This window comes from Podarcis pityusensis (genome assembly GCF_964106645.2).
Source record: "Podarcis pityusensis genome assembly, chromosome: 18".
Classification (NCBI taxonomy): Eukaryota; Metazoa; Chordata; class Lepidosauria; order Squamata; family Lacertidae; genus Podarcis; species Podarcis pityusensis.
The window spans coordinates 6154638-6181286 of NC_138043.1; the positions used below are offsets into that span (position 1 = coordinate 6154638).

Below are 26649 nucleotides of genomic sequence, written 5' to 3' on the forward strand. Positions count from 1 at the left end.
TTGGAGGGGATGGAATAGGATGTCCCTATTTTCAAAAGAGAAATGTTGGAGAGGATGGAATAGGATGTCCCTATTTTCATGGGGGAAACGTTGAAGGGGATGGAATAGGACGTCCCTATTTTCATCAGGGAAATGTTGGAGGGGATGGAATAGGATGTCCCTATTTTCAAAAGAGAAATGTTGGAGAGGATGGAATAGGATGTCCCTATTTTCATGGGAGAAATATTGGAGGGGATGGAATAGGACGTCCCTATTTTCACTGGAGAAATGTTGGCGGGGATGGAATAGGATGCCCCTATTTTCATGGGGGAAACGTTGGAGGGGATGGAATAGGACGTCCCTATTTTCATGAGGGAAACATTGGAGGGGATGGAATAGGACGTCCCTATTTTCCTCCGAGTAATGCTGGTGAGAGATTTTACTTTCTTGGGCTCCATGATCACTGCAGATGGTGACAGCAGCCACAAAATTAAAAGACGCCTGCTTCTTGGGAGAAAAGCAATGACAAACCTAGACAGCATCTTAAAAAGCAGAGACATCACCTTGCCGACAAAGGTCCGTATAGTAAAAGCTATGGTTTTCCCAGTAGTGATGTATGGAAGGGAGAGCTGGACCATAAAGAAGGCTGATCGCCGAAGAACGGATGCTTTTGAATTCTGGTGCTGGAGGAGACTCTTGAGAGTCCCATGGACTGCAAGAAGATCAAACCTCTCCATTCTGAAGGAAATCAGCCCTAAGTGCTCACTGGAAGGACAGATTCTGAAGCTGAGGCTCCAATACTTTGGCCACCTCATGAGAAGAGAAGACTCCTTGGAAAAGACCCTGATGTTGGGAAAGATGGAGGGCACAAGGACGACAGAGGACGAGGTGGTGGGACAATGTTCTCAAAGCTAGCAGCATGAGTTTGACCAAACTGCGGGAGGCAGTGGAAGACAGGAGTGCCTGGCGTGCTCTGGTCCAGGGGGTTACGAAGAGGCGGACATGACTAAACGACTCAACAACAACAATGCTGGTGGATATGTAGAAAATAAGAAACTGATTCATCTGTAGCATTCAAGCCTTCGAGATGGCTCCACCAATTTTCCAGGCTGCTGGTGGAGAACTCCCTGCCCCCCCCCCCAAATCTGGGGAGCCCTGGAAAGAGCAGAAACAGAGTCACCCTATCCAGCAAGTCAGCACAAGGGCTGGGTGCCTATTTAATTTGGAGAAAAGTCACGAGATGCTGCCACAGGGTGCAAGCTGGGCGTGCTACGCCGAACGGGCTCACCGTGGGGTGGGGGGAAATGACGTCACTTGGGGAGTGGCGTGTGTCAGAGGCACGAGGAACACAGCCTCCTTTCTCCTTTCAGTTCCCAAATGCCTTCGCGTCTTTCATTTCGGTTTTCCCCCCTCCGGGGCAATAATTAAGCTGGCACACGAAGATCCTCGCCCGCCCTGTCTTGGGGGCATGTCTTAATCATCAGAATAATTGCTGCTTATCATTTGATGGGAGAGATTGACGGGCCTCGGGCAAATGGCGTGTGTGCATGTGTGTGCGCGCGCATGCAATGTTTGGTTGGGCCTCATCGTCGGCAACAAGAACATTAATTTCTGGCAAGGCTATCTCCCCAGCAGAGAAATCAGTGCTTTTGCCAGTTTCTCCCTAAACGTCTGGTTGTTTTGCTCAAGATCATTTACCTTTAGACTATGTGAAAGGAGGCAGTAAGCACTGCCCGTTTCCATGTCTCCGTGGCACAGGGTCTGGGGACCTGGGACCCTCCAGGTGTTGGTGAAATTCAGCTCCCATCAATCTCAGCCAGCCTGTTGTCAGGACAGGACCACAGCTGTTAACTTACAGATTTGAAAATAAGGGACCAGCAGCCTCGAAAATAAGGGATCAGCAGCCAAAATAAGGGATTTTCCAAGCACAGGTATGTTCAACTTCTGAGCCCCTCTGAGCCAAAGGCAGAAAGCCCAGCCAGCAGCCAAACGAAGCCTCAAGTGGTGGTTCCCACAGCGCAGCAACCCAGCAAAGGAGATGCAGCAAGGAAAACCACCGTCACCTCTCCGCTGGGAAGCGCTGAGCAAAGGCGAGTCCCCAGGCAAGGCGGCCGATCTGATCGGCACAAGGCATGCAAGCTCCACCCCCCAGTCGTTCTTAGACTCCTTATTGGGTGAGCAAGGCAGCCAAGCAACACAGTTGGAGCCTCCCTCCTCCCCGGCCGGCAGGGAGCGAGGGAGAGGAGCTGTTTCCTTTGAAACCTGGGAAATTTAAGGGACATCATCAATAAGGGACAGTAGCGGAACACGGCGCTGGGATAAGGGACTTTCCCACCAAATAAGGGATGGTTGACAGTTATGGGCAGGACAGCAATAACTCACAAGGTGCCAGCAAAGTTAACTATTCGCTGAAACAAAATCAGAGCAGGCCTAGCGAGCACGGCAACTCTTCCCAGTAGGTCTGGCCCCAACGAGGCAGTTGCAAGGAATGGAGGCCTTCCCACAGCTCCCTGAGTCTCCTCCTCCTCCAGGTCCTTCCCAAGCAATCTGAGACTCTGGTGTCTTGTCTGTCTCTGCACCGCCCTCTTCGTACCCCTGTGGGTGACCAGGGCGGAGGGAGCAGGTTGCAGCAGGAGGGCGAGATTCCCTGGCTTCTTCAGCAGCCAGCCTCCTCTCTGGACTCAGCTGCAAATAAAACGTTTTAAATGTGTTGTAAGGCGCAATATACAAATGCGACACTAGATGGCGACAGTGAGCTATGCAGAATTCAGCGTATTTTTCAAAACTTTTTTTTTTTAAAAAAAGCATTTTCACAGCGTTTATTATATGTGTGTAGATTCCGCCTCTGTCTCTTGGCCTCCCTTCTCTCCAGCCTCTGCTTCTACCTCTGAACCTGCACTGCTCTCTGGCACAGAATCTCCCTGCTCACTAAACCCTGTTGCCTCTTCAGCTTCCGACACCACCCCCTCCCATTTTATATATATATTCTGTTTTGCAATTTAAAATACTCATTTAAACATCCTTAAAATAGCAATGACTTCCCTTCCTCTCTTTCCATGGTTCATTTTGCGTATCATAAATCCCTGCATATTTTACAAAAACTAAACCATTCGGTATTCCATTATTGCATCCATCAAAACTTATTTACACTGTTGAGTTTCTCTTAATGCTGCCAGCGTTTTCAGCCGTACACAGTTATTTCCCATATATTCAATAAACGTTTTCCAATCTTCTATAAACGTATGTTCTTCTTGTTCTCTTATTCTATTTGTTAAGTCTGCAAGCTGCGCATATTCCATCTGTTTAAGTTGCTATTCTTCTTTGCTTGGGACCTCGCTCGTTTCCCATTTTTCGGCTAACAAAACACGGGCCGCAGTAGTGGCATACATAAATAACCTTTTTTTGACACCTGGGAATTTCAGTCTGAATTATCCCCAACAGAAAGGACTCTGGGGGGTTTTTTTTGGGGGGGGAAGTACTTTTAAACATTTTCCCCAATTCATTATATATCATTTCCCAATACTCTTTTACTCTTTTACAAGTCCACCACCTGTGAAAGAACATTCCCTGTTTCCCACCCCTTCTCTGCATTCACCCATGGCCACTGTTCAGAAATGGCAATGGTGGAAACAACATCTGGAGGGCAAAAGGCTCCCCATCCCTATATATGAATTTATTTCAGTTTACGGACCCTGCAAATGGACACCTAGACACACAGCTGGTTTAATCGTAATTGTGCTGGATGGAGGGACATATGGATTGGTTATAATCCTGTCCTGATGTATCAGGATGTTCTGCGTTGCTTTTATGTAATGCATATCTTTCCCCCAAATACAATGCATGCTTGAATCTTATATTCACCGATACATGCATTTTTCTACGCCCGCTTTACGTAGTGTATGCAATTTTGTAAATATTATCTGCCTGGAGAACTGCATTGCAAAATCCCCCCCCCCCCCAATATATTTTATTAAAGTTTGAAATAAAGCTTAATATTAAATATCCAATTTTTTTATTGGAGATAATAGAAGCTAATCTAAATAAAAACACAAACCGAAAGGAGGGGAGAAAAGGAAGGGAAGGGATTAAAAGAGAGAGAGAGAGAATTTCTGTCTCTTCATCTGCCAGCTATATAGAGATTCCCCCCCACCAAAAAAAAAATCCACTCCAATATAACACCCAAGAATTCCACTTTCTAGAAACCACACTGGAAAATTCGAAGAAATTTGGATTTTGATGGATGGCTGCATTTGGATCCAGGAAGTGTGAATTAGGTAAAGGTAAAGGGACCCCTGACCATTAGGTCCAGTCGTGGCCGACTCTGGGGTTGCGGCGCTCATCTCGGTTTATTGGCCGATGGAGCCGGCGTACAGCTTCCGGGTCATGTGGCCAGCAGGACTAAGCCGCTTCTGGTGAGCCAGAGCAGCACACAGAAACACCGTTTACCTTCCCGCCAGAGTGGTACCTATTTATCTACTTCTACTTGACGTGCTTTTGAACTGCTAGGTTGGCAGGAGCAGGGACCGAGCAACGGAAGCTCACCCATTGCGGGGATTCGAACCACCGACCTTCTGATTGGCAAGTCCTAGGCTCTGTGGTTTAACCCACAGCGCCACCCGCGTCCCGTGAATTAGGTAGAAACACCTTTAAATGAGAATTGGAAATACCGTATTTTTCGCTCTATAAGACGAACTTTTCCCCTCCTAAAAAGTAAGGGGAAATGTGTGTGCGTCTTAAGGAGCGAATGCAGGCGGGAGGCTCTGCTCAGTGCTCCCTTTAAAGAGCCGCGTGGAGTGTGCGCGCAGCTCTTGGGGGCTGCCCTTCTCCCTCCTCGGGGAAAAGCCCCCAAGAGCTGCACACATGCTCCACGTGCTCTTTAAAGGGAGCACGGCTCTTGGGGGAGCCTTCATCCGCTGTCCTGAAGAGGCTTAACGCGGCTATCCAGGAAGCCAGAACAGCAAGAGGGATTGCTGCTTTCACTGCGTAGCGATCCCTCTTGCTGTTCTGGCTTCTGGGATTCAGAATATATTTTTTTTCTTCTTTTCCTCCTCCAAAAACTAGGAGCATCTTATGCTCTTACAGAGCAAAAAATACGGTAATTTCTGCCCCTTCCCTAAACTAGGAAGGATTAACGTTATTAGCTCTCTGGTAGGGTGATAACTGACTTTAGGCGGTAAGATTTGGTGGGAAGCAAACTCTGCTTGCCAAAACGAACCGTTTTCGTAACTTTCGGTCTCAGAGTCTCTGCTTAACATCAGGAGTTGCTTTTCGAGTCGAAGCGGATGTAACGAGGGATCTGTTGTGCTGACATTTTTATTAGCGAATTTTAACCGAGAGCAAGCATGGTTATGAGTTACTGATCTGGAACCTGGCAGCAAGCCTAAGACCGTGAATCATACAGAGAAACAACGGCCAGCGTTCTCCGTCGCTTAGAGCTCACACAAGCTCCATTCATTGTTTTTAACTGACTGGTTTCTTGTGGGACACCATTTGGGCAGCTACTGCTTTCAGAAAATTCTGCAGCGCTTACGGGTCGGCTGCTAGGATCAGCTAATGTTTTGTTGCTTCCCCTATTTATAACGTTCCTGCGTTTGACAGCATAGCGATTGCAAAGTTTGTTTGCTTCTAATAAAGGTAAAGGGACCCCTGACCATTAGGGCCAGTCGTGGCCGACTCTGGGGTTGCGGCGCTCATCTCGCTTTACTGGCCGAGGGAGCCGGCGTACAGCTTCCGGGTCTTGCGGCCAGCATGACTAAGCCGCTTCTGGCGAACCAGAGCAGCGTACGGAAACGCCATTTACCTTCCCGCCGGAGCGGTACCTATTTATCTACTTGCACTTTGACGTGCTTTCAAACTGCTAGGTTGGCAGGAGCTGGGACTGAGCAACGGGAGCTCACCCCGTCGCGGGGATTTGAACTGCCGACCTTCCGATCGGCAAGCCCAAGAGGCTCAGTGTTTGCTGTCGCAAAAGCGGAATAGAAATATTAAATCAAATCGAAAGAAGCCTTGCGAAAACCGAGTTGTCAGATGAAAAGCAGAGGCCCTTGCAAGACTGTGCAAAACTGGGGATGGGGCTTGCTATCAGAAAAAACTCCTCCTTTCCCTTTTGGGGTACCAAAGAACCCATTTAGAGTCATTATGTAGGTTTTCTATCGGTAGGAGAAAATAACAGAGGCCAACCAGAGAATATTGAGAAGCAAAGCAGCTAGTAAGCCTGATCTTTATTAAACTGTTGCAACAGGGTCTCCACTCACCCGACGCAGGAGGGAGGAGGAACCCAGAACAAAGGTGTGCAAGCTCTTATACAGACATTTGAAACTGCCTACGCTGTAGCTCAAGACCATCTCCCCTCCCCCCCCGAAAAAATACACATACATCACGAAAGAGGCGGTCTATAGCAGAATCCTGTCTGGCAGGAAACCTGTTAATGGTCACTGATTGCTTTTATCTGGGCACCCTGGCCATTCTTCAGTGATGGTAAATACTCGGTTCCTGAATCCAGATCACAGGCTCACCCTATTCATACACAAATACGCCCTTAAGACAGGATTTGTAAGCAAAAAGACAATGGGGAGGCTTTTCCCATTTCCTCCCTCCTTGCAGAGAAACATTTGAGGTCAATTTGGGAGAGTCAAAATGGTTTCAGGATTGCTCTCCTGTACTATTTCAGACACGTGGTTTATAAGCTTATGTATGTGTTTGCCTTGCACATTTATGCACATTTATTTTATATTTGGGGACGCGGGTGGCGCTGTGGGTTAAACCACAGAGCCTAGGACTTGCCGATCAGGAGGTTGGCAGTTCGAATCCCTGCGACGGGGTGAACTCCCATTGCTCAGTCCCTGCTCCTGCCCACCTAGCAGTTCGAAAGCACGTCAAAGTGCAAGCAGATAAATAGGTACCGCTCCGGCGGGAAGGAAAACGGCGTTTCCGTGTGCTGCTCTGGTTTTCCAGAAGCGGCTAAGTCCTGCTGGCCACATGACCCGGAAGCTGTACGCAGGCTCCCTCGGCCAATAAAGCGAGGTGAGCGCCGCAACCCCAGAGTCAGTCACGACTGGACCTAACGGTCAGGGGTCCCTTTACCTTTACCTTATTGAGGCTGAAGGAGAGCAACGTGCCTACAATTTGCCATATTGTGAATTCACAGCAAAGCGCGCTCTTTCTTTTTTTCTCTCTTTCTCTCTCTTTTTCTCTTTTATGAACATATGATTTATATATATATATATGAGACCTTAGAATTCCTATAACAGGCTACAAAATGCTTTGGAAGTACATTGCTCTTTGCAGAGAGATTGGGACACAAACAGCCAGGGGAGCCGTGCAAAGAGGACCTAAATACCTTTGCTTCTCGTCTCTGGAGGCTGGTCCATTAGATTGGATGGGGCACTGCTCCACCAACCACAGTCCATAGATTCCTCTATGCCCACCTGCCTTCTTCCTTAACAATGAATCCAGTGGGTGGCTTTGCCTGTCATTTTCCTACTCAGTAGCAGGTGGCGCTGTGGGTTAAACCACAGAGCCTAGGGCTTGCCGATCAGAAGGTTGGCAGTTCGAATCCCTGCAACGACGGGGTGAGCTCCCGTTGCTCGGTCCCTGCTCCTGCCAACCTAGCACTTCGAAAGCACGTCAAAGTGCAAGTAGATAAATAGGTACCACTTCAACAGGAAGGTAAACGGCGTTTCCGTGCGCTGCTCTGGTTTGCCAGAAGCGGCTTAGTCATGCTGGCCACATGACCCGGAAGCTGTACGCCGGCTCTCTCGGCCAATAAAGCGAGATGAGCACTGCAACCCCAGAGTCGGTCACGACTCGACCTAATGGTCAGGGGTCCCTTTACCTTTACTTTTAGCAGGACTTAGCTGTGCTTAAATTTTAGCTCTGCTCTTTCTAGGAACAGGGAAGCACTTGAAAGCTCTGCGAAAGCCTGTTCTTTAGTGCCCCATTGGAGCAAATGGCAATCTGGGGTTTTGGTGGATCAATGTTTACTGTGATTCAGCTTTAAGGAGTGGGTTTTTGCAGGGGAAGCTATGAAGTAAAAAAAAGGGGGGTAGCTTGGACACGGAGGTTTAAGTGTGGACCGTACAGTGGTACCTCAGGTTACAGACACTTCAGGTTACAGACTCCGCTAACCCGGAAGTAGTACCTTGGGTTAAGAACTTTGCTTCAGGATGAGAACAGAAATTGTGCAGCGGCAGCAGGAGGCCCCATTAGCTAAAGTGGTGCTCCAGGTTAAGAACAGTTTCAAGTTAAGAACGGACCTCCGGAATGAATTAAGTACTTGACCTGAGGTACCAACCTCGGTTCTCAAACTTAATCCGTTCTGGAAGTCCGTTCCAAAACCAAAGCGTTCCAAAGCCAAGGCTCTCTTTCCCATAGAAAGCAATGCAAAACGGATTAATCCTTTCCAGACTTTTAAAAATAACTCCTAAAACAGCAATTTTGCTATCTAACGAGACCATTGATCCATAGAATGAAAGCAATAATCAATGCACCATACTATAAAATAAACAAGACAGTATTGTAGATGATAAAAATTAAAATTACCGTATTTTTTGCTCTATTAGAGTCACTTTTCCCCTCCTAAAAAATAAGGGGAAATGTGTGTACGCTATCCCAGAAGCCAGAACAGCAAGAGGGATTGCTGCTTTCACTGCGCAGCGATCCCTCTTGCTGTTCTGGCTTCTGAGATTCAGATTTTTATTTTTTTCTTGTTTTCCTCCTCCAAAAACTAGGTGCGTCTTGGGGTCTGGTGCGTCTTATAGAGCGAAAAATACGGTAATCTTTCCCTCTTACCTGCGCTGATGACAGTCATTGTTTGGATAGGAGGCTTTTATCCATTTCTGAGTTTTTCGGAGGAGGAGAAGCCCCCCCAACGCCACGTGCGCCTCTTTCGAATGCTATTGCAGGGGGTCTGGGTGGGGCAGGGATGCCGGTGTAATAAAGACTGTCGTTTTTGCCTGTTTTGCAGAGTTTCAATGTTCTGACTTGGTCTAAGATGAAGGTATGGAAGCTGGCAGCTCTAGCCTCGATGCTCTTCAGTTCCATGTTGTCCGTTTTGGTTTGTAGAGACTTGTTCACCAGGAGCCAGGAGCACACCCTCTTCTCCTCGTCGCTGTTTTCGAGAACCTCGTCGTCTTCCTCGCTCGCCGACGGCCACAGGAGGCACGCAAGGGCTCTGGGACGCCGCGGGTCGCTGATCTCCCAGTGTAAGCTTGGGCTCTCAGCCCTTCCTTCTCCCAGTGGAAAATGAGTAGGCTTTTTTGGGAGGGTGCAATAGTGCTTATGAGATAGAGGTGGGTGTGAACCTAAGGTGTTCTCAATGTGGCCTCTTTAGATGCTTCCTCAAGGGTGGCGCTGTGGGTTAAACCACAGAGCCTAGGGCTTGCCGATCAGAAGGTCGGCGGTTCGAATCCCCGCCACGGGGTTGAGCTCCCGTTGCTCGGTCCCTGCTCCTGCCAACCTAGCACTTCGAAAGCACCTCAAAGTGCAAGTAGATAAATAGGTACCGCTCCGGCGGGAAGGTAAACGGTGTTTCCGTGCGCTGCTCTGGTTCACCAGAAGCGGCTTAGTCCTGCTGGCCACATGACCCGGAAGCTGTACGCCGGCTCCCTCGGCCAATAAAGCGAGATGAGCGCCGCAACCCCAGAGTCGGCCACAACTGGACCTAATGGTCAGGGTCCCCTTTACCTTGATCATTATAAACTTGGGCTTCTATGCAGCATATCCCGGTGTAAAACTCTCTCCTGAACAGAGGTCCTAAACTCGAGACTAAATCGACTCATCACATATGCACGCAAAATTTATGCGATTTCACACATGCTCGCAAAATTGATGTAACTGCATCTGCAAATCCCTGCTTAGAAAACTGTGTATGGTAGCATGAGATTTCCTATGACAGCATACAATCAAATCCAGACCTGTCCTACCGAACTGGGATGGGATGGGGAGATTAGATGAATTTTGGGGACTGTTTGACTGGGACATGGTTGCTTCTGAGATTGGTTACATTTGGCTACCCCCCCCCCACTGAAAAAATGGATTTAATTGCATGTTTGTATATGGATTAGAATTCTTTCAAAGGCAGTTGATTGGGGTGGGTTTGTGTATACGATTAGATCAGGCTTTTTGCGGTTATCAGATGCCTCCAAATTCCAGCTCCGAAGGAGAGAGGGCGACTTTGACGGGGGGCACCAGGCTGATTTCAGTCAGAAGCACGATACTAAGGCGAGACAGAGTGCTGCCAGCCCAGTTCTGGGTGCCTCGCTTTAAGAAGCGCATGGGCACGCAGGAGGAAGAAACCAAATTTCAGCCCGCAAGGGACTCCCTCTTAGGGATGGGTGAAGAAGGGCTTGGTCTAGCTCTATCTAGTCATTCCTGTGAAGGGACACGGGTGGCGCTGTGCGTTAAACCACTGAGCCTAGGACTTGCCGATCAGAAGGTTGGCGGTTCGAATCCCCGCGACCTGGTGAGCTCCCGTTGCTTGGTCCCTGCTCCTGCCAACCTAGCAGTTCAAAAGCACGTCAAGTACAAGTAGATAAATAGGTACAACTCCGGCGGGAAGGTACATGGCATTTCCGTGCACTGCTCTGGTTCGCCAGGAGCGGCTTCGTCATGCTGGCCACATGACCCAGAAGCTGTATGCCGGCTCCCTCGGCCATAAAGCGAGATGAGCGCCGCAACCCCAGAGTCGGTCACGACTGGACCTAATGGTCAGGGGTCCCTTTACCTTTACCTTTACCTTTAGGCATTCCTGTAAGCTACCAATTGCACACACCGGGAGAAGAGTGAAGTGCTCCAACCCCCACCTCCATCCCATCACCCTCCAGGAATTTTTCTATACAGTGGGCTCCCAGGTTGCGAACGTGATCCGTGCGGGAGGCATGTTCGCAACCCGCAGCGCCACGTCTGCACACGCTTGGGTTGCGATTCAGCGCTTCTGCGCTTGCGCAAAGCCCGATGTAGCGCTTCTCTGCATGCACGGCCGCCAAAACCTGGAAGTAACCCATTCCGTTACTTCCGGGATTCGGCGTGTCCATAACCCAGAAAAACGCAACCTGAAGCGTCTGTAACCCGAGGTATGACTGTATGTTGGAAGCTATCCAGAGTCACTGGGGCAACCCAGTCAGATAGATGGGGTATAATAATAATAATAATAATAATAATAATAATAATAATAATACAGTTGTACCTTGGATGCTGAACGCCTTGCGAGTCGAATGTTTTGGCTCCCAAACCCTGCAAACCCAGAAGTGAGTGTTCCGGTTTGTGAACTATTTTTGGAACCCGATTGTCCGATGCGGCTTCCGATCGGGTGCGGGAGTTTCAGCGGGGAGAGGGAAGGAGAACAACAGCAAAAAAAAAAGGGGGGGGGAGGTCAAGGGGGGTCAGTTGGCGGGGGGGTGAGTGAGAAATGTCCTTATTTTCATCTGAGGAGTGTTGGAGGGTATGTAAGGAGGAGAAGGAAGCTGTAAGTAAGAAGGCGAGCAGGTGCGGGGTCTGGCTGGCTGAACAAACTTGAAGGGGCAGTGCTGACTATGCCCTAATGGGGCCTCCTTCCCCAACGTGAAGGGGAAACCCAGCCAGATGGGCGGGGTATAAATAATAAATTGTTGTTGAGTCGTTTAGTCGTGTCCGCCTCTTCGTGACCCCCTGGACCAGAGCACGCCAGGCACTCCTGTCTTCCACTGCCTCCCGCAGTTTGGTCAAACTCATGCTGGTAGCTCTGAGAACACTGTCCCACCATCTTGTCCTCTGTTGTCCCCTTCTCCTTGTGCCCTCCACCTTTCCCAACATCATGGTCTTTTCCAGGGAGTCTTCTCTTCCCATGAGGTGGCCAAAGTATTGGAGCCTCAGCTTCACGATCTGTCCTTCCAGTGAGCACTCAGGGCTGATTTCCTTCAGAATGGAGAGGTTTGTTCTTCTTGCAGACCATGGGACTCTCAAGAGTCTCCTCCAGCACCAGAATTCAAAAGCATCCATTCTTCAGCGATCAGCCTTCTTTATGGTCCAGCTCTCGCTTCCTTACATCGCTACTGGGAAAACCATAGCTTTAACTATACGGCCCTTTGTCGGCAAAATAAATGATGATGATGATGATGATGATGATGATGACGTGCGAAGCAAGCAAACCCCGACTGTTTCAAACTGAGCTTTCTGGGCCCTTCCCCAAGTTGGCGCCAGCGAATTACTGGTGGCGAATGGTCATTGGAATCAGATACTGCTGTCCCCTTTTCTTCTTTTCTGCCTGGGAACGGAATAAAAGCCTCCGGCCGCTGGGTCCTTTAAAGGCCCTCGGAGGCTTCGTGGAGGCTGTTAAATCCAGGTTGGGAGCGGAGGCCAAGTTGCCTTCGTGGAAAAACGCTGGATGCTCGGAGCGTGCTAAACAGCACACCGGCTTGGGTTGGGGGGAGGGTATTTAATGCAAAAATAAAACTAGAGGGCTGCGCCCCATGTTTGTGGCGGTGGACGGGAGAGTTTTGGGTCCTTTCTAAAGAAAAAAAACTTTTACCATATCCATATATGAGATTCTCTGAATCTCAGAATTTCCCCTCGTGTCCCCTGCATGGGTCCTTAACATAATTATTCTAGATACAAGTAGGTAGCCGTGTTGGTCTGCTGTAGTCGAAATAAAATTAAAAAATTCCTTCCAGTAGCACCTTAGAGACCAACTAAGTTTGTTATTGGTATGAGCTTTCGTGTGCATGCACACTTCTTCAGATACATGAAAGCTCATACCAATAACAAATTTAGTTGGTCTCTAAGGTGCTACTGGAAGGAATAATTATTCTAAAACTACATATCATTACGTTCTCCACAGTTTTCATCTCTCTGAAATATCCATCCCACCCCCCCCGTTTCTTTACAAGTTGTTTTTAAAGTCCAGCTCACGTTTTTATTTGTTTAACAACGGTCTCCTAAATAAGTTATAAATTCTTCCCATTCTTTTTTTAAAGTCATTATCTTCTTGATTCCTGAATCGCCCGGTCAGTTTTGCCATTTCAGTATAGTCCTTACGGTCTTCAAACAAAAACATCTTGAAGGTCCCAGGCCACAGGGAGGTTAGGCTGGCCTCGACCAGAGCCAGGGCCTTTTCGGCTGTGGCCCCGATCTGGTGGAACACTCTGTCACAAGAGACTTGACATCTTTCCGCAGAGCCTGCAAGACAGAGCTGTTCTCCCAGGCCTTTGGCCAAGGTGCAGTCTGACCCCCTCCTTCGGTAATCCTCACAGAACTCTAGCCCAATGGTTGTCATTAATCTGATTTTGAATTGAATTTAAAATGAATTGATTTTAGAATGCTGTGTTGCTTTTATTGTTGTTGGCCGCTGTGAGCCCGGCTTCGGCTGGGTAGGGCAGGATATAAATAAAATTTAATTATTATATTATTATTAAGGTAAAGGGACCCCTGACCCTTAGGTCCAGTCATGGCCGACTCTGGGGTTGCGGCGCTCATCTCGCTTTACTGGGCGAGGGAGCCGGCGTACAGCTTCCGGGTCATGTGGCCAGCATGACCAAGCCGCTTCTGGCGAACCAGAGCAGCACACGGAAACGCCATTTACCTTCCCGCCGGAGCGGTACCTATTTATCTACTTGCACCGGCGTGCTTTTGAACTGCTAGGTTGGCAGGAGCAGGGACCGAGCAACGGGAGCTCACCCCGTGGCGGGGATTCGAACCGCCGACCTTCTGATCGGCAAGCCCTTGGCTCTGTGGTTTAACCCACAGTGCCACTCACATCCCTTATATTATTATTATAATAATTATTCTAATTTTCTGTTGTTTCTTTTAAAAATTCCAGACAGCACGTTGTTCGAGAGCTACACAGAGGGAGAAATCCGCCACCTCATCTCCACGCTGATCGAGAGGTACAGCCAGTCCATGAATTCTGGGGGCCACGAACTGCCGCTCTTCGCCAAAGCCGGCAACCGGATGAAACGCGCCAAGGCCCGCCACAAGCCCTGCTCCCTCAAGGAGCTGGAGGTGACTGTCAGTGAGTTGGGCCTCGGGTACAAGTCAGACGAGACGGTCCTCTTCCGCTACTGCAGCGGCACCTGCGACTCGGCCGTGCGCAACTACGACCTGTCCCTTAAGAACGTGAGGAGCATGCGGAAGATCAAGAAGGAGAAGGTGAGGGCCCGGCCGTGCTGCCGCCCCCTGTCGTACGACGACGATGTCTCCTTCTTGGATGCGGGGAACCGCTACTACACGGTGAATGAGGTGTCAGCCAAAGAGTGCGGCTGCGTGTGATGGAGCAAAGGTTGGAAGAGGAGGAGCCTGGCTGCGTACCCAGCAGTGCCCAGAGGCTGCTGGCGTGTGGGTGGTTGTCCAAAGGTGGAAGAGGACGCGAGGAGAAGACCGCCAGGACATCCCCGCTTGGAGCAGCCAAGGAGACAACTGGATTTTAAGTCTACCTCAGGGCGGTCAGCGGAGACCAAGGAAAGCCAGCGTCTGGTTGGGGGCCTCCTCAACTGGTGGGGAGCCGGGGAAGCTCTTGATTCCAGCAGTGCAAGGAATCCTGTCAAGGGCCTCGCCAGAACAGCCCACCGTGCTGCCGCGATGGAGGCACTCTCGACGCAGCCGGCTGGAGAAACGTCGTTCCAAGCTTCGCAGCGGATCGAAAACAAGAGAGATCTCTTGCCTGGTGGTCTTCTGGAGGAGCCGCCCCGTGGGCAGTGCCCGCTTTGCCCAAGCTGGAGATCTTTATGGGGATGGTTCCACATGGGGCCAGGGTGCCAGGGGCCGTTCCTGCCCGTGAATCCTGTGGGCAAAGAAGGGTTGAGAGATTGAGGAGCGCTCCTCCCATACTTGCAGAGGAGCCATCCTGCCGCCACCTTAAAGTACACACACCGTTATAACAGTGCTGTGTAAAATGTATGTTTGTATATACATGTAGACATAGGTTTAAAGTATTGACAAATGTGTACAAAAAGGCTGACGTTCCTTTCCAGGCATTGCATCAAATTCTTAATGGAATCGGTGGCGTCCAGGGGATTCTGAAATCGAAGAGCTCAAATGTTCCACATTAAACATTGGAGGGACATTGGAGAAGACGACGGTTTGGTGGCAGGGTTTTGCAGGTTTCGATTCCTGGCGCTTCCAGTTATGTCTGAAATCATGGAGAGCCTCTGCCAGCAGGTTGGGCCAACGTGGAGCTCTGTGTCCCTGACTCAGTTTTAGGCACCTGCACTGTTGTTTCAATCTGCGCAGAACCATGAGGACTAGGTGCTTAAATTGATTTTATGGGAAAAAGGCATTGCTGCATGCAGGCGGTCCAAAGTTCGATCTCTGGCAACTCAAGGTAGTTCAGGGAAGGGCTGTGGAGAACTGTTGATGGTTTAGTATAGAGAGAATCATAGAATGGTCGAGTTGGAAGGGACCCTGGGGGTCATCTAGTCCAACCCCCTGCAATGCAGGAACCTCAACACGCAGTCGTCCCCCCATCCTGTTTGAAAGCATACCAGACCCTGCTCATGTGCTAGCTGTTTTATTGGGACACAATCCTCAGATCGCCTACTCCTGAGAAGTGGAGCAGGCCAGTGTTACGACTACCATCATCCCTAGCTAGCTGGTCAGGGATGATGGGAACTGTAGTCCAAAAACAGCTGGAAAGAGATCTAAGTTTGGGAAATCCTGGACGAGGCAGTGTGTGAGCTCCTAAAGCTCTGGCCAAGGCCACTTCCTGTCTCCAGACTTTGTGAGGGGCCATAATTTTGGAAGCAGAACGTCCTGAGTTCAAATCTCTGGAATTGCCTGCTTTCCAAAAGGTGTCAGGTTCCAGGTTCCATCTTTGCCTCAGGGAGAACTGCAGGAGCCACAGCCAATCAGAGGAGAACAGCCTCTGGACATCACAGAACTACAACTCCCATCTGTCTCCACCAGCTTAGCCCAAGGGTCAGGGATGCTGGGCATTGCAGTCCTATAACATCTGGAGAAGGTTACACAATAATCCACTAGATGAATCAATGAACTGACTTGGCGTTAAGGCAACTCTCTCTATTCCGTGAAATAATGGAAATGACAGTCAAAACAAGTTTTAATTTGCAGTGTCGCTGTGCTTCTCAAAGTGAGGTTGATGGCTTCTCTACTGAAGAAGGAACCAGATATTCAGCCTTAAGAGGCATTTGCTGCTGACCGGTGAGGAGGGAGAGAAATTTGATTCAGTAACCATTTAATGGCAAATCAACAACAACAACAACAACAACAGCTTAATATTTATACCCCACCTGTCTGGCTGGGTTTCCCCAGCCACTCTGGGCAGCTCCCAGTAGAATATTAAAAACATGATAAAACATCAAACATTAAAAACTTCCCTAAACAGGGCTGCCTTCAGATGTCTTCTAAAAGTCAGATAGTTGTTTATTTCCTTGACATCTGATGGGAGGGTGTTCCACAGGGCGGGCGCCACCACCGAGAAGGCCCTCTGCCTGGTTCCCTGTAACCTCACTTCTCGCAGGGAGGGAACCGCCAGAAGGCCCTCGGAGCTGGACCTCAGTGTCCGGGCTGAATGATGGGGGTGGAGACGCTCCTTCAGGTATACTGGATTCACACGTCCCCGAAACAATATGGGAGCCAAAACAGCCATCCTTTGACATTTGCACTTCTCCAAATTTTGCAATGCAGTTCTCCAGTCAATTAAACTGCAAATGAATATACATATGCTAGAGTTAAATGTGAATACATATGCATATGACGTACAAAAATCCATTGCACGAGGTACATATATTGGGGGGGGGGGGGAGTGTCAAATTTGTAATAAAATGCTCATCAATTTTCATGAGAACTTTCCCCCAAGAAAAATTGCAAACTAGTGCGGAAATGTGATGGAACCGAACTTAAGATTGGGAAAAATAATAATCAGAAACCGGGACATAGATGCCCACCCATACTTCTGGCGAAAGGGACGCGGGTGGCGCTGTGGGTTAAACCACAGATCCTAGGACTTGCCGATCAGAAGGTCGGCGGTTCAAATCCCCGCAATGACGGGGTGAGCTCCCGTTGCTCGGTCCCTGCTCCTGCCAACCTAGCAGTTTGAAAGCACGTCAAAGTGCAAGTAGATAAATAGGTACCGCTCTGGCGGGAAGGTAAATGGCGTTTCCGTGCGCTGCTCTGGATCGCCAGAAGCCGTTTAGCCCTGCTGGCCACATGACCCGGAAGCTGTACGTCGGCTCCCTCGGCCAATAAAGCAAGATGAGCACCGCAACCCCAGAGTCGGTCACAACTGAACCTAATGGTCAGGGGTCCCTTTACCTTTACCTCCCCGGCCATTGCCAGGTTCAGGGCGGCTAACATAAAACTAACACAGTATACAAAGAACATAAGAACACAAAAACAGGCAATCGATTAATTAAAATACATCTTAAAATTAGTTCAGAGCAAATTAAAATCTGGACAGATGGCAGTCCACGGGTAAAATTGAGAGTGGTTAATATTCTCCAGGGCCAAATGTTACCACTGGTCTTATAAAGGACCTGTGAGCGGGCTAGGAAAAGAAGAATCAGACTGAACCCTGACCAAAGGCCTGGCGGAACAGCTCCGTCTTGCAGGCCCTGCGGAAAGATGTCAAAATCCCGCAGGGCCCTGGTCTCTTGTGAGAGAGCAGCAGCTATTCATCCTTTGTTGCCAGCCTCACTTTTGCTGGCAAGGCTGGGATTGAGGCAGTTGCACCAGTCCTAGAGACTCAGGCCTGATTCATTTGCAGGTCAGCGAGGAATTGTTGCTTGTGTGGAAGGAAGTGCCCATCTCGTCACAAATAGGAACCTTTGTTCTGCTTCGCGGCATGCGTTTTGCCCTAGTTGTCCGCCCTGACTGGACAGCGGGCAGCTGCCCTGATCCGTAGGGCTGGCTTGCATTCCACGTTCTTTGCTCCCGCCTGCAAAGGGCGGCAGGACTTTACGGTTAGTCCTTCTGTTTAGCATTTCCTTGGCCCGGGAAGGTGGCCAAGAAAGGGGGGGGGGGGAGAGAAATGCTCTTTTGGGAGACAAATGAAGTTGGCTTGGCCAAGGCAGAAGTCCGAGGGCTCATTTATATCCTTCCAGAGTAAACAACGGTGACATTGCTGTGAAACGTTGCCTGCTATCGCGGAGCTCTTTGTCCAACGCTGCTCTGAAAACCAGTTTGGAAATAAGAGAGTCCTTGCTCAAAGCTAGGGACGCTGGATGAGGGACGCGGGTGGCACTGTGGGTTAAACCACTGAACCTAGGACTTGCCGATCAGAAGGTCGGCGGTTCGAATCCCCGCCACGGGGTGAGCTCCCGTTGCTCGGTCCCTGCTCCTGCCAAACTAGCAGTTCAAAAGCACGTCAAAGTGCAAGTAGATAAATAGGCACTGCTCTGGTGGGAAGGTAAATGGTGTTTCCGTGCGCTGCTCTGGTTCGCCAGAAGCGGCTTAGTCATGCTGGCCACATGACCCGGAAGCTGGACGCCGGCTTCCTCGGCCAATAAAGCGAGATGAGCGCCGCAACCCCAGAGTCGGCCACGACTGGACCTAACGGTCAGGGGTCCCTTTACCTTTACCTGCTCAAAGCTATAAGTGTCGTGGATTGCAGTCAAATCTCATGGCATCTGTGGATGCGGCGACCGGGTGGTGGAAACTTCCTCAGTCTGGGTTTAGGGGTGGCAGGAGAGAGGTTCGATTCGGTCTGCATTTTAAAGGCACCCTTTAGCCAATTTGCACTTTCATGAGAACCGAAACACATTTGAGATTTGCACCTCTCACGGTTTTGCAGCACGCAAGAAATGCATGTGCCAATGCGTACGCATGCAAAGGCACACGTTAGCGCAAATAGCGCACGAGCGCATGCCGTGTGCATTGAAAAGAAGGCATGGAGGGTTGTGGGGGAACTAGGGGGCTGCACGATGTCCGCTGCTGAAGAGCCATCAAACACAAGGGGGAGCGTTATCCCTGAGCACAGGTGCATTCTGATACAAACCTGGACCGTTTGGACCAGAACAAACCAACAGGCAGCAGCTGTGCAGGATTTCAGATAGGGGTTGCTCCCCACCCTTCCTGCAGGTGCCGGCGATATGATCCTGGGACCTTCTGCATGCAAACTCACTGGGCTGCAGTCTCCCCCCTCAAAGACATAACTACCGAACCAAATAACCAGTTCATCTAGCTCAGATTCTGTCCATGGTTGTTGGGTCTTGAACAACAACAACAACAACAGCAATGTTGTTGTTGTTCTTGTTGTTGTTCAGTCGTTTAGTTGTGTCCGACTCTTCGTGACCCCCTGGACCAGAGCACGCCAGGCACTCCTGTCTTCCACTGCCTCCCGCAGTTTGGTCAGACTCATGCTGGTAGCTTCGAGAACACTGTCCCACCATCTCGTCCTCTGTCGTCCCCTTCTCCTTGTGCCCTCCATCTTTCCCATCATCAGGGTCTTTTCCAGGGAGTCTTCTCTTCTCATGAGGTGGCCAAAGTCTTGGAGCCTCAGCTTCAGGATCTGTCCTTCCAGTGAGCACTCAGGGCTGATTTCCTTCAGAATGGAGAGGTTTGATCTTCTTGCAGTCCATGGGACTCTCAAGAGTCTCCTTCAGCACCAGAATTCAAAAGCATCCATTCTTTGGCGATCAGCCTTCTTTATGGTCCAGCTCTCACTTCCATACATCACTACTGGAATAATAATAATAATTTATTATTTATACCCCGCCCATCTGGCTGGGCTTCCCCAGCCACTCTGGGCGGCTTCCAAAAAATTATTAAAATACCGTAATACATTGAACCTGGGAGCTTTTGCAATTGCTCTCCCAGTGTGCTTTGACCATTCCTGTAGCTGTTTTCCAGGCCATTTCTCCTCCTTCTCCATCCATTCTGCACCAGTTTAGCTCAGGGGCCTCTCTTTCTCTCTCCCTCTCCCTGAGTTCCTCCCATCCGTCTCTCCATTCAGCCAGCCAGGAGGACATTTCCCAGTCAACAGCAGTTTTTCCTTAAAGATGCCCCTTTCTCACAATATCTTCCTTTCTCAGGACCGTGCTTCTGCATGAAAACGGACCATTTCCGCCGTGTTTAAATCTCCAAAGAGTTGGCAGAAGTGAGATCCGAGGTGGGTAGAAAAAACATCTGTACGTGAAAAGGCTCCCTTTTATTCTTGCCATCTTTCCTTTTTTGTCCCCCACCCCACCCCACCCAACGTTCTATTCTGTTTTGTTTTGCTAATCGTTGTCCAGGAAAGGCCTCCGTTCAATAACAGCCCCGATACAGATGTTTGGGAGAGAGTAGCCATGTAGTGAAGGCCCCTTTCCAGGTTTCTGTCTTTGCTTTGGCTCGGCCGCCCCAGAAGCGTCCAGATGACATCAACACACAGAGTGCTTCCACGGTTGGGCAATGAGAGGTCCAAACCGCAGGCCAGGATTGCATCCACGAACGGGACGACATCTCCAGAAAAATGTTCTTGAGAAGGGCCAATTTGGAGAAAATATTTGGGATGGGAACGGGACGCGGGTGGCGCTGTGGGTTAAGCCACAGAGCCTAGGACTTGCCGATCAGAAGGTTGGCCGTTCGAATCCCCGCGACGGGGTGAGCTCCCGTTGCTCGGTCCCTGCTCCTGCCAACCCAGCAGTTCGAAAGCACATCAAAGTGCAAGTAGATAAATAGGTACCACTCCGGCGGGAAGGTAAACGGTGTTTCCGTGCGCTGCTCTGGTTTGCCAGAAGTGGCTCAGTCATGCTGGCCACATACCCGGAAGCTGTATGCCGGCTCCCTCGGCCAGTAAAGCGAGATGAGCGCCGCAACCCCAGAGTCAGTCACGACTGGACCTAATGGTCAGGGGTCCCTTTACCTTTACTATTTGGGATGGGGAGGAGGTGTTTTGCCTCTCCACTTCCCCATCAGCTTCTTTCCCCATCCATCTCTTCGCCACCTGGTTCTGGAGATGGTATCAAAGCACTATCAAAGATTCTTCTCCCCGCTGGATCCCCTTATCTTGGGGATTATGCCTCTAGTTATCTCCCGCTTGGACTACTGCCATGCACTCTACGTGGGGCTGCCTTTGAAGGTGACCCGGAAACTGCAGCTAATCCAAAATGCGGCAGCTAGACTGGTGACTGGGGGCGGCTGCCGAGACCACATAGCACCAGTCTTGAAAGACCTACATTGGCTCCCAGTACATTTCCGAGCACAATTCAAAGTGTCAGTGCTGACCTTTCAAGCCCTAAACAGCCCGGTATACCTGAAGGAGCGTCTCCACCCCCATTGTTCAGCCTGGACACTGAGGTCCAGCTCCGAGGGCCTTCTGGTGGTTCCCTCCCTGCGAGAAGTGAGGTTACAGGGAACCAGGCAGAGGGCTTTCTCAGTGGTAGCGCCCGCCCTGTGGAATGCCCTCCCATCAGATGTCAAGGAAATAAACCACTATCTGACTTTTAGAAGACATCTGAAGGCAGCCCTGTTTAGGGAAGCTTTTAATGTTTGATGTTTTAACGTGTTTTTACTATTGTGTTGGGAGCCTCACAGAGTGGCTGGGGAAACCCAGCCAGATGGGCAGGGTATAAATATATTATTATTATTATTATTATTATTATTATTATTATTATTATGCCTTGCTGGCTGCCACAACATATTTGAGCCCCCCAGCTGATGGGCACTGGCATTCAAGTTTCATTAAATTCCCACAAATTTCACATAAAATTCCAATACATAATAATTTATTTTTGTTGGTTCTATCAACTTCCCATCCCATTTCCCGTGGTATTTTTTTTTTATACAATATTATTGCTGCACCCTATCTTCCCTCTTTTATATATTTTGCTGGCGACATTCCAACTTCTGAACCTTTTCCTTTCAGTCCCAGATCTGCAGCTGTGTCATTGCTAGCCGCCACCAGCCATCAAAAGCCATCGACGACTACTGGTGCTCATTGAGAAATGTATTAACATGGAAAGAAAGGGCTGCTGTCGCAATGTATTATTTCCCTGCGATCTAAAGATGTGCTGGGGGAAGGACTATAGTAGAGCATGTGGTCTCCACTTAGTGTTGGGAAAAGCAAAACTCTGGAGAGCTTCTGCTGGCCCGTGTAGACAATATTGAGTTAGATGGACCTGGCGTAAGCCAACAATCTGTGTTCCCAGAGAGCTTTGAGGGTCTCCCAAACCTGGTGTCAACACCACCCATTGATTTACCTTGAGAAGTTGATGCAATTCCACTGTATATTATGCTGAGTTCTATTTATTCAAAGTAACTTATGATATTTATTTAGGTACCCTAAAATATATCCTACCTATTGCGCTGAGGGCATCTCCATCTTATTCCCCTCCTTCTCCTAATTTATTGTGCAAAACAATGTCAACCTTTGCTTGCCTTTCAGGTACGTTTTTCTTTTACCATTTATTTCTCGGCCGAAAGCATCGAGTTCTTGGAGGAAGAAGCAAACGCCTTAAGAACCGAACGCGATGTTGACATGGGGGGGAAATGATTAAAAAAGAGAGGAATAACTGAACAAAAGCAATTGGTGTGGTGTGTTGATTTTGCATCAGGACGAAGATACAATGGGTGCCATTCTATAAGGGTAGAGTCGTTGAAGTTCATAGATAAGAACTGAGGTTCGTTAATTTCAGTGGGTCTGTGGGTTGAACCACAGAGCCTAGGGCTTGCCGATCAGAAGGTCGGCGGTTCGGATCCCCGTGACGGGGTGAGCTCCCGTTGCTCGGTCCCTGCTCATGCCAGCCTAGCGGTTCAAAAGCACATCAAAGTGCAAGTAGATAAATAGGTACAGCTCCAGCGGGAAGGTAAATGGCATTTCCGTGCGCTGCTCTGGTTCGCCAGAAGTGGTTGAGTCCTGCTGGCCACATGACCCGGAAGCTGTACGCCGGCTCCCTCGGCCAGTAAAGTGAGATGAGCGCCGCAACCCCAGAGTCGGTCACAACTGGACCTAATGGTCAGGGGTCCCTTTACCTTTACTTTGAGTAGGGCATAGTTAACCCTGCCGTGCTCCTTTCAGCTCATAGCTGAGATGTATAATATAGGTAGGTAGCCGTGTTGGTCTGCCGTAGTCGAAACAACATAAAAAAATTCCTTCCAGTAGCACCTTAGAGAGTTTGTTATTGGTATGAGTTTTCATTTGCATGCACACGAAAGCTCATACCAATAACAAACTTTTTTAAAAAAATCATTTTTATTAAGTTTTCCATTTTAACAATCCAATCAAATCACATTAAGTATTCCAGATTATACATATACATATCAATTAATCCAATAAAGCGAGATGAGCGCCGCAACCCCAGTGTCAGTCACGACTGGACCTAATGGTCAGGGGTCCCTTTACCTTTACCTTACACCTGCTCTCCAAAAGGCTCCCAGAGTCGCTTCCATACAAAACAAGACAGTTTCTACCCACAGGCTTACAATCTGGGAAAAAATAATAATCACCACCATCATCATCATCACACAACACACGAGGAAAAAGGAACAGGGAGGGATGAGGAACATCAAAACTCGATTTCTAAACCGTTGACCAGGTGGCACAGTTATAGAACCGTAGAATGGTAGAGTTGGAAAGGACCGTTTGGGTCACCTACTCCAACCCCATGCAATATAGTATTGTTGTTGTTTTTGCCCAAGCTGGGGCTCGAACCCACAACCCAGAGATTCAGGGGCAGGAGCTGGGCGTCCAGCAAAGCTGGTGGAGTGTGAGCCCTGCTGCTTCCCATGTTTCCCACTGAGGGAATGGCCGCCGCCCCCAGGTGACAATTGTGGAGAGAGGACACCCGATGAAGCTGGCCTGCCAGAACAGATCCAACGAAGGGAGCCCCTGTGGGATGTGAAACACAAGAGCAGTCAAATACATCATTCCTAGAGTCTCTGCAATCTCCCCGATCGAAGGTTTCCTTCCTCTGTTGGCTCGGGGCTTGCAAAGAGTCCGCTCTATGCTTAAGCAAGTGGGAGAGAAAACGAACCGAATCACAGCGAGAGAGGACAGCTGCCCACCAGCCCATCGAGGTCAGTGTTGTCGGCACCAACTGGCAGCACCTTTCCAGTATCTCAGGCAGAGGCCAATGGCAAACCTTCCTGGTGATGTCGAGTTGCTTGTCTTCTGCTGTGTTGTGTACAAACACCCTGTTGATCGCAGCTAAGAAGCTCCACAGATTGAGGTTGAATCCTGACAAGACAGAAGTCCTGTTTTGGGAGGACAGGGGGCGGGCAAGTGTGGAGGACTCCCTGGTCCCGAATGGGGTAACTGTGCCCCTGAAGGACCAGGTGTGCAGCCTGAAAGTCATTTTGGACTCATAGCTATCCATGGAGGTGCAGGTCAATTTTGTGTCCAGGGCAGCTGTCTACCAGCTCCATCTGGTACGCAGGCTGAGACCCTACCTGCCTGCAGACTGTCTGTCCAGAGTGGTCCATGCTCTGGTTATCTTCCGCTTCAGCTGGCTGGATCTGATGGTTTTGTGGGATGTGAAACACAAGAGCAGTCAAGTACATTCCTAGAGTGAACATGTTTACACATGGGGAGGAATGTTTGTCCAGCCAGCAGGTAAACTTCCTGTTTCCTTCTGGGCTGGGACAGACTTCCTCTGCATGGGACTAGAGGTGGGCGTGGCCTCACCTGTGCAGGTAATGACAAAAGCACAGGGCAGGGCGGCCATCTCTCTCTTTTTGACTACATGCATCGAAGAAGCAACATCTGCTTAGCCAAAGATGCTCTCTTGGCCAAGAGAGGACAAAGGGACTGTCTCTTTATGGGATAGTTTCCAGGTGTATGTTACTTTTCTAAGATAAGTCTGCCTTCTGGGATCCGATTGTGAACAGAATGTGAGCAAATTCTTTTTATACTTTTATAGAAGACTGTGTCGTGTCTTATCTTTTATGAGGGAATAAGGGGAAAATACCAGAACAGTTAAGAGATGCGGGTGGCGCTGTGGGTTAAACCACAGAGCCTAGGACTTGCCGATCAGAAGGTCGGTGGTTCGAATCCCCATGATGGGGTGAGCTCCCGTTGCTTGGTCCCTGCTCCTGCCAACCTAGCAGTTCAAAAGCATGTCAAAGTGCAAGTAGATAAATAGGTACCGCTCCGGCGGGAAGGTAAACGGCGTTTCCGTGCGCTGCTCTGGTTCGCCAGAAGTGGCTTAGTCCTGCTGGCCACATGACCCGGAAGCTGTACACCGTCTCCCTCGGCCAATAAAGTGAGATGAGTGCTGCAACCCCAGAGTTGGCCACGACTGGACCTAATGGTCAGGGGTCCCTTTACCTTTACCTTTACCAGAACAGTTATCATAGAGGCTTTAGCGAGCCTGAGCAAACGCATCCACTGTGCAGGTTTAAAAGGGGGAATGTTACTCTGCTAAATTGTGAACTTGTTAACACAAGTTGGAAAGACGGTAACCAAACAATATATCCTCTCCTGCATCCCTGAACATTCCCACAGCCCCGAGATCTGCAAAGCTTCCTTTTGCATGCCAGCCTAGTGAAGGGGGGAAAAACAACGTTCTCTCCCTGCTGTTCCAAACTGGACAATGGAAACACCAGATTCCAGGGGCAGACAAGTGAAGATTTGGAAAGTACCCCGAGGGGCATAGAAGCATAGGTGGAAGGGACGCCAAGAGTCAACTAGTCCAACGCCCTGCAATGCAGGAATCTCGACACGCGGTCTCCCATCCAATTCGAAACCACACTGGACCCTGCTTAGCTCTGCCAATGTGGCAGCAGTTTCATTGCTGCGCCACTAGGAGTGATGTCGGCTGCACCCGGCAAGCTCCAGGACCCTTTCCCGAAATCAACTCATCCTTTCCATCCATTGCATCGCTTTCCCCCCTTTCCTGCTTACGGGACAGGAGCCAGAATCGGAGCTCGCCAACAAAAGAGGGTGAGATGCAAGAGGAATGCGAGCCCATCACCCTTCTCTGGCGCCATTCACTTGGTGCAAAGGTAAGAGTCCGTCCTTCCGATTGCTTAGCTCAGGGGTCAGCAACCTTTTTCAGCCACGGGCCGGTCCACCATTCCTCAGACCATGTGGAGGGCCGGACTATATTTTGAAAAATAATATGAACGAATTCCTATGCTCTCTTCTGCACACCTCGCAGCTTGTCAACATCCTTCTAAAATTGTGGTGCCCAGAACTGGACGCAGTATTCCAGGTGTGGCCTGACCAAGGCAGAATAGAGCGGTACTCTTACTTCCGTTGATCTGGATTAAGTCAAAATGGTTCGAACTTCTGCCCCCAAACAAACTCGATTCGGTCAGTCCTGGGAATTACCGTATTTTTTGCTCTATAAGACTCACTTTTCCCCTCCTAAAAAGTAAGGGGAAATGTGTGTGCGTCTTATGGAGCGAATGCAGGCTGTGCAGCTATCCCAGAAGCCAGAACAGCAAGAGGGATTGCTGCTTTCGCTGCGCAGCGATCCCTCTTGCTGTTCTGGCTTCTGAGATTCAGAATATTTTTCTTCTTGTTTCCCTCCTCCAAAAACTAGGTGCGTCTTGTGGTCTGGTGCGTCTTATAGAGCGAAAAATAAGGTAATTTCAGTTGTAGTTCAGAGGGGGTGGGTTTTGAACTAATTCGGGGAACTTCGTTCAGTCAAACTGCAGCATTCAGAACTGGCAACAGCTCAAGTCACACAGTGAGCTATAGAACCGCAAAAAATTTCAGACCTTAAGGACTAGACACTAGGCTTCCAGTATGAATCGTGAATGTTGTGGGGCCAGGGAAGTGGACCCTCTGGAAAAGATGTGAAGGTGTCTTTCCTTCCTTCC

At 49.4% G+C, this 26649-nt stretch overlaps 1 protein-coding gene across 3 annotated transcripts in view; it reads left to right on the top strand.

Annotated features, from left to right (window-relative positions):
• Nucleotides 1–22407, top strand: part of NRTN (neurturin) — a 67734-nt gene extending 45327 nt beyond the window's left edge. For 2 of the 3 annotated variants that reach the window (XM_080989254.1, XM_080989255.1), the window contains exons 2-3: nt 8945–9182; nt 13772–22407. In XM_080989254.1, coding sequence (XP_080845380.1) covers nt 8972–9182; nt 13772–14220 — 660 coding nt within the window. In that variant the 5' untranslated portion in view covers nt 8945–8971 and the 3' untranslated portion in view covers nt 14221–22407. The remainder of the gene's footprint in view (nt 1–8944; nt 9183–13771) is intronic. The other variant, XM_080989256.1, reaches the window with a different exon arrangement.
• Nucleotides 22408–26649: the final 4242 nt, after the last annotated feature.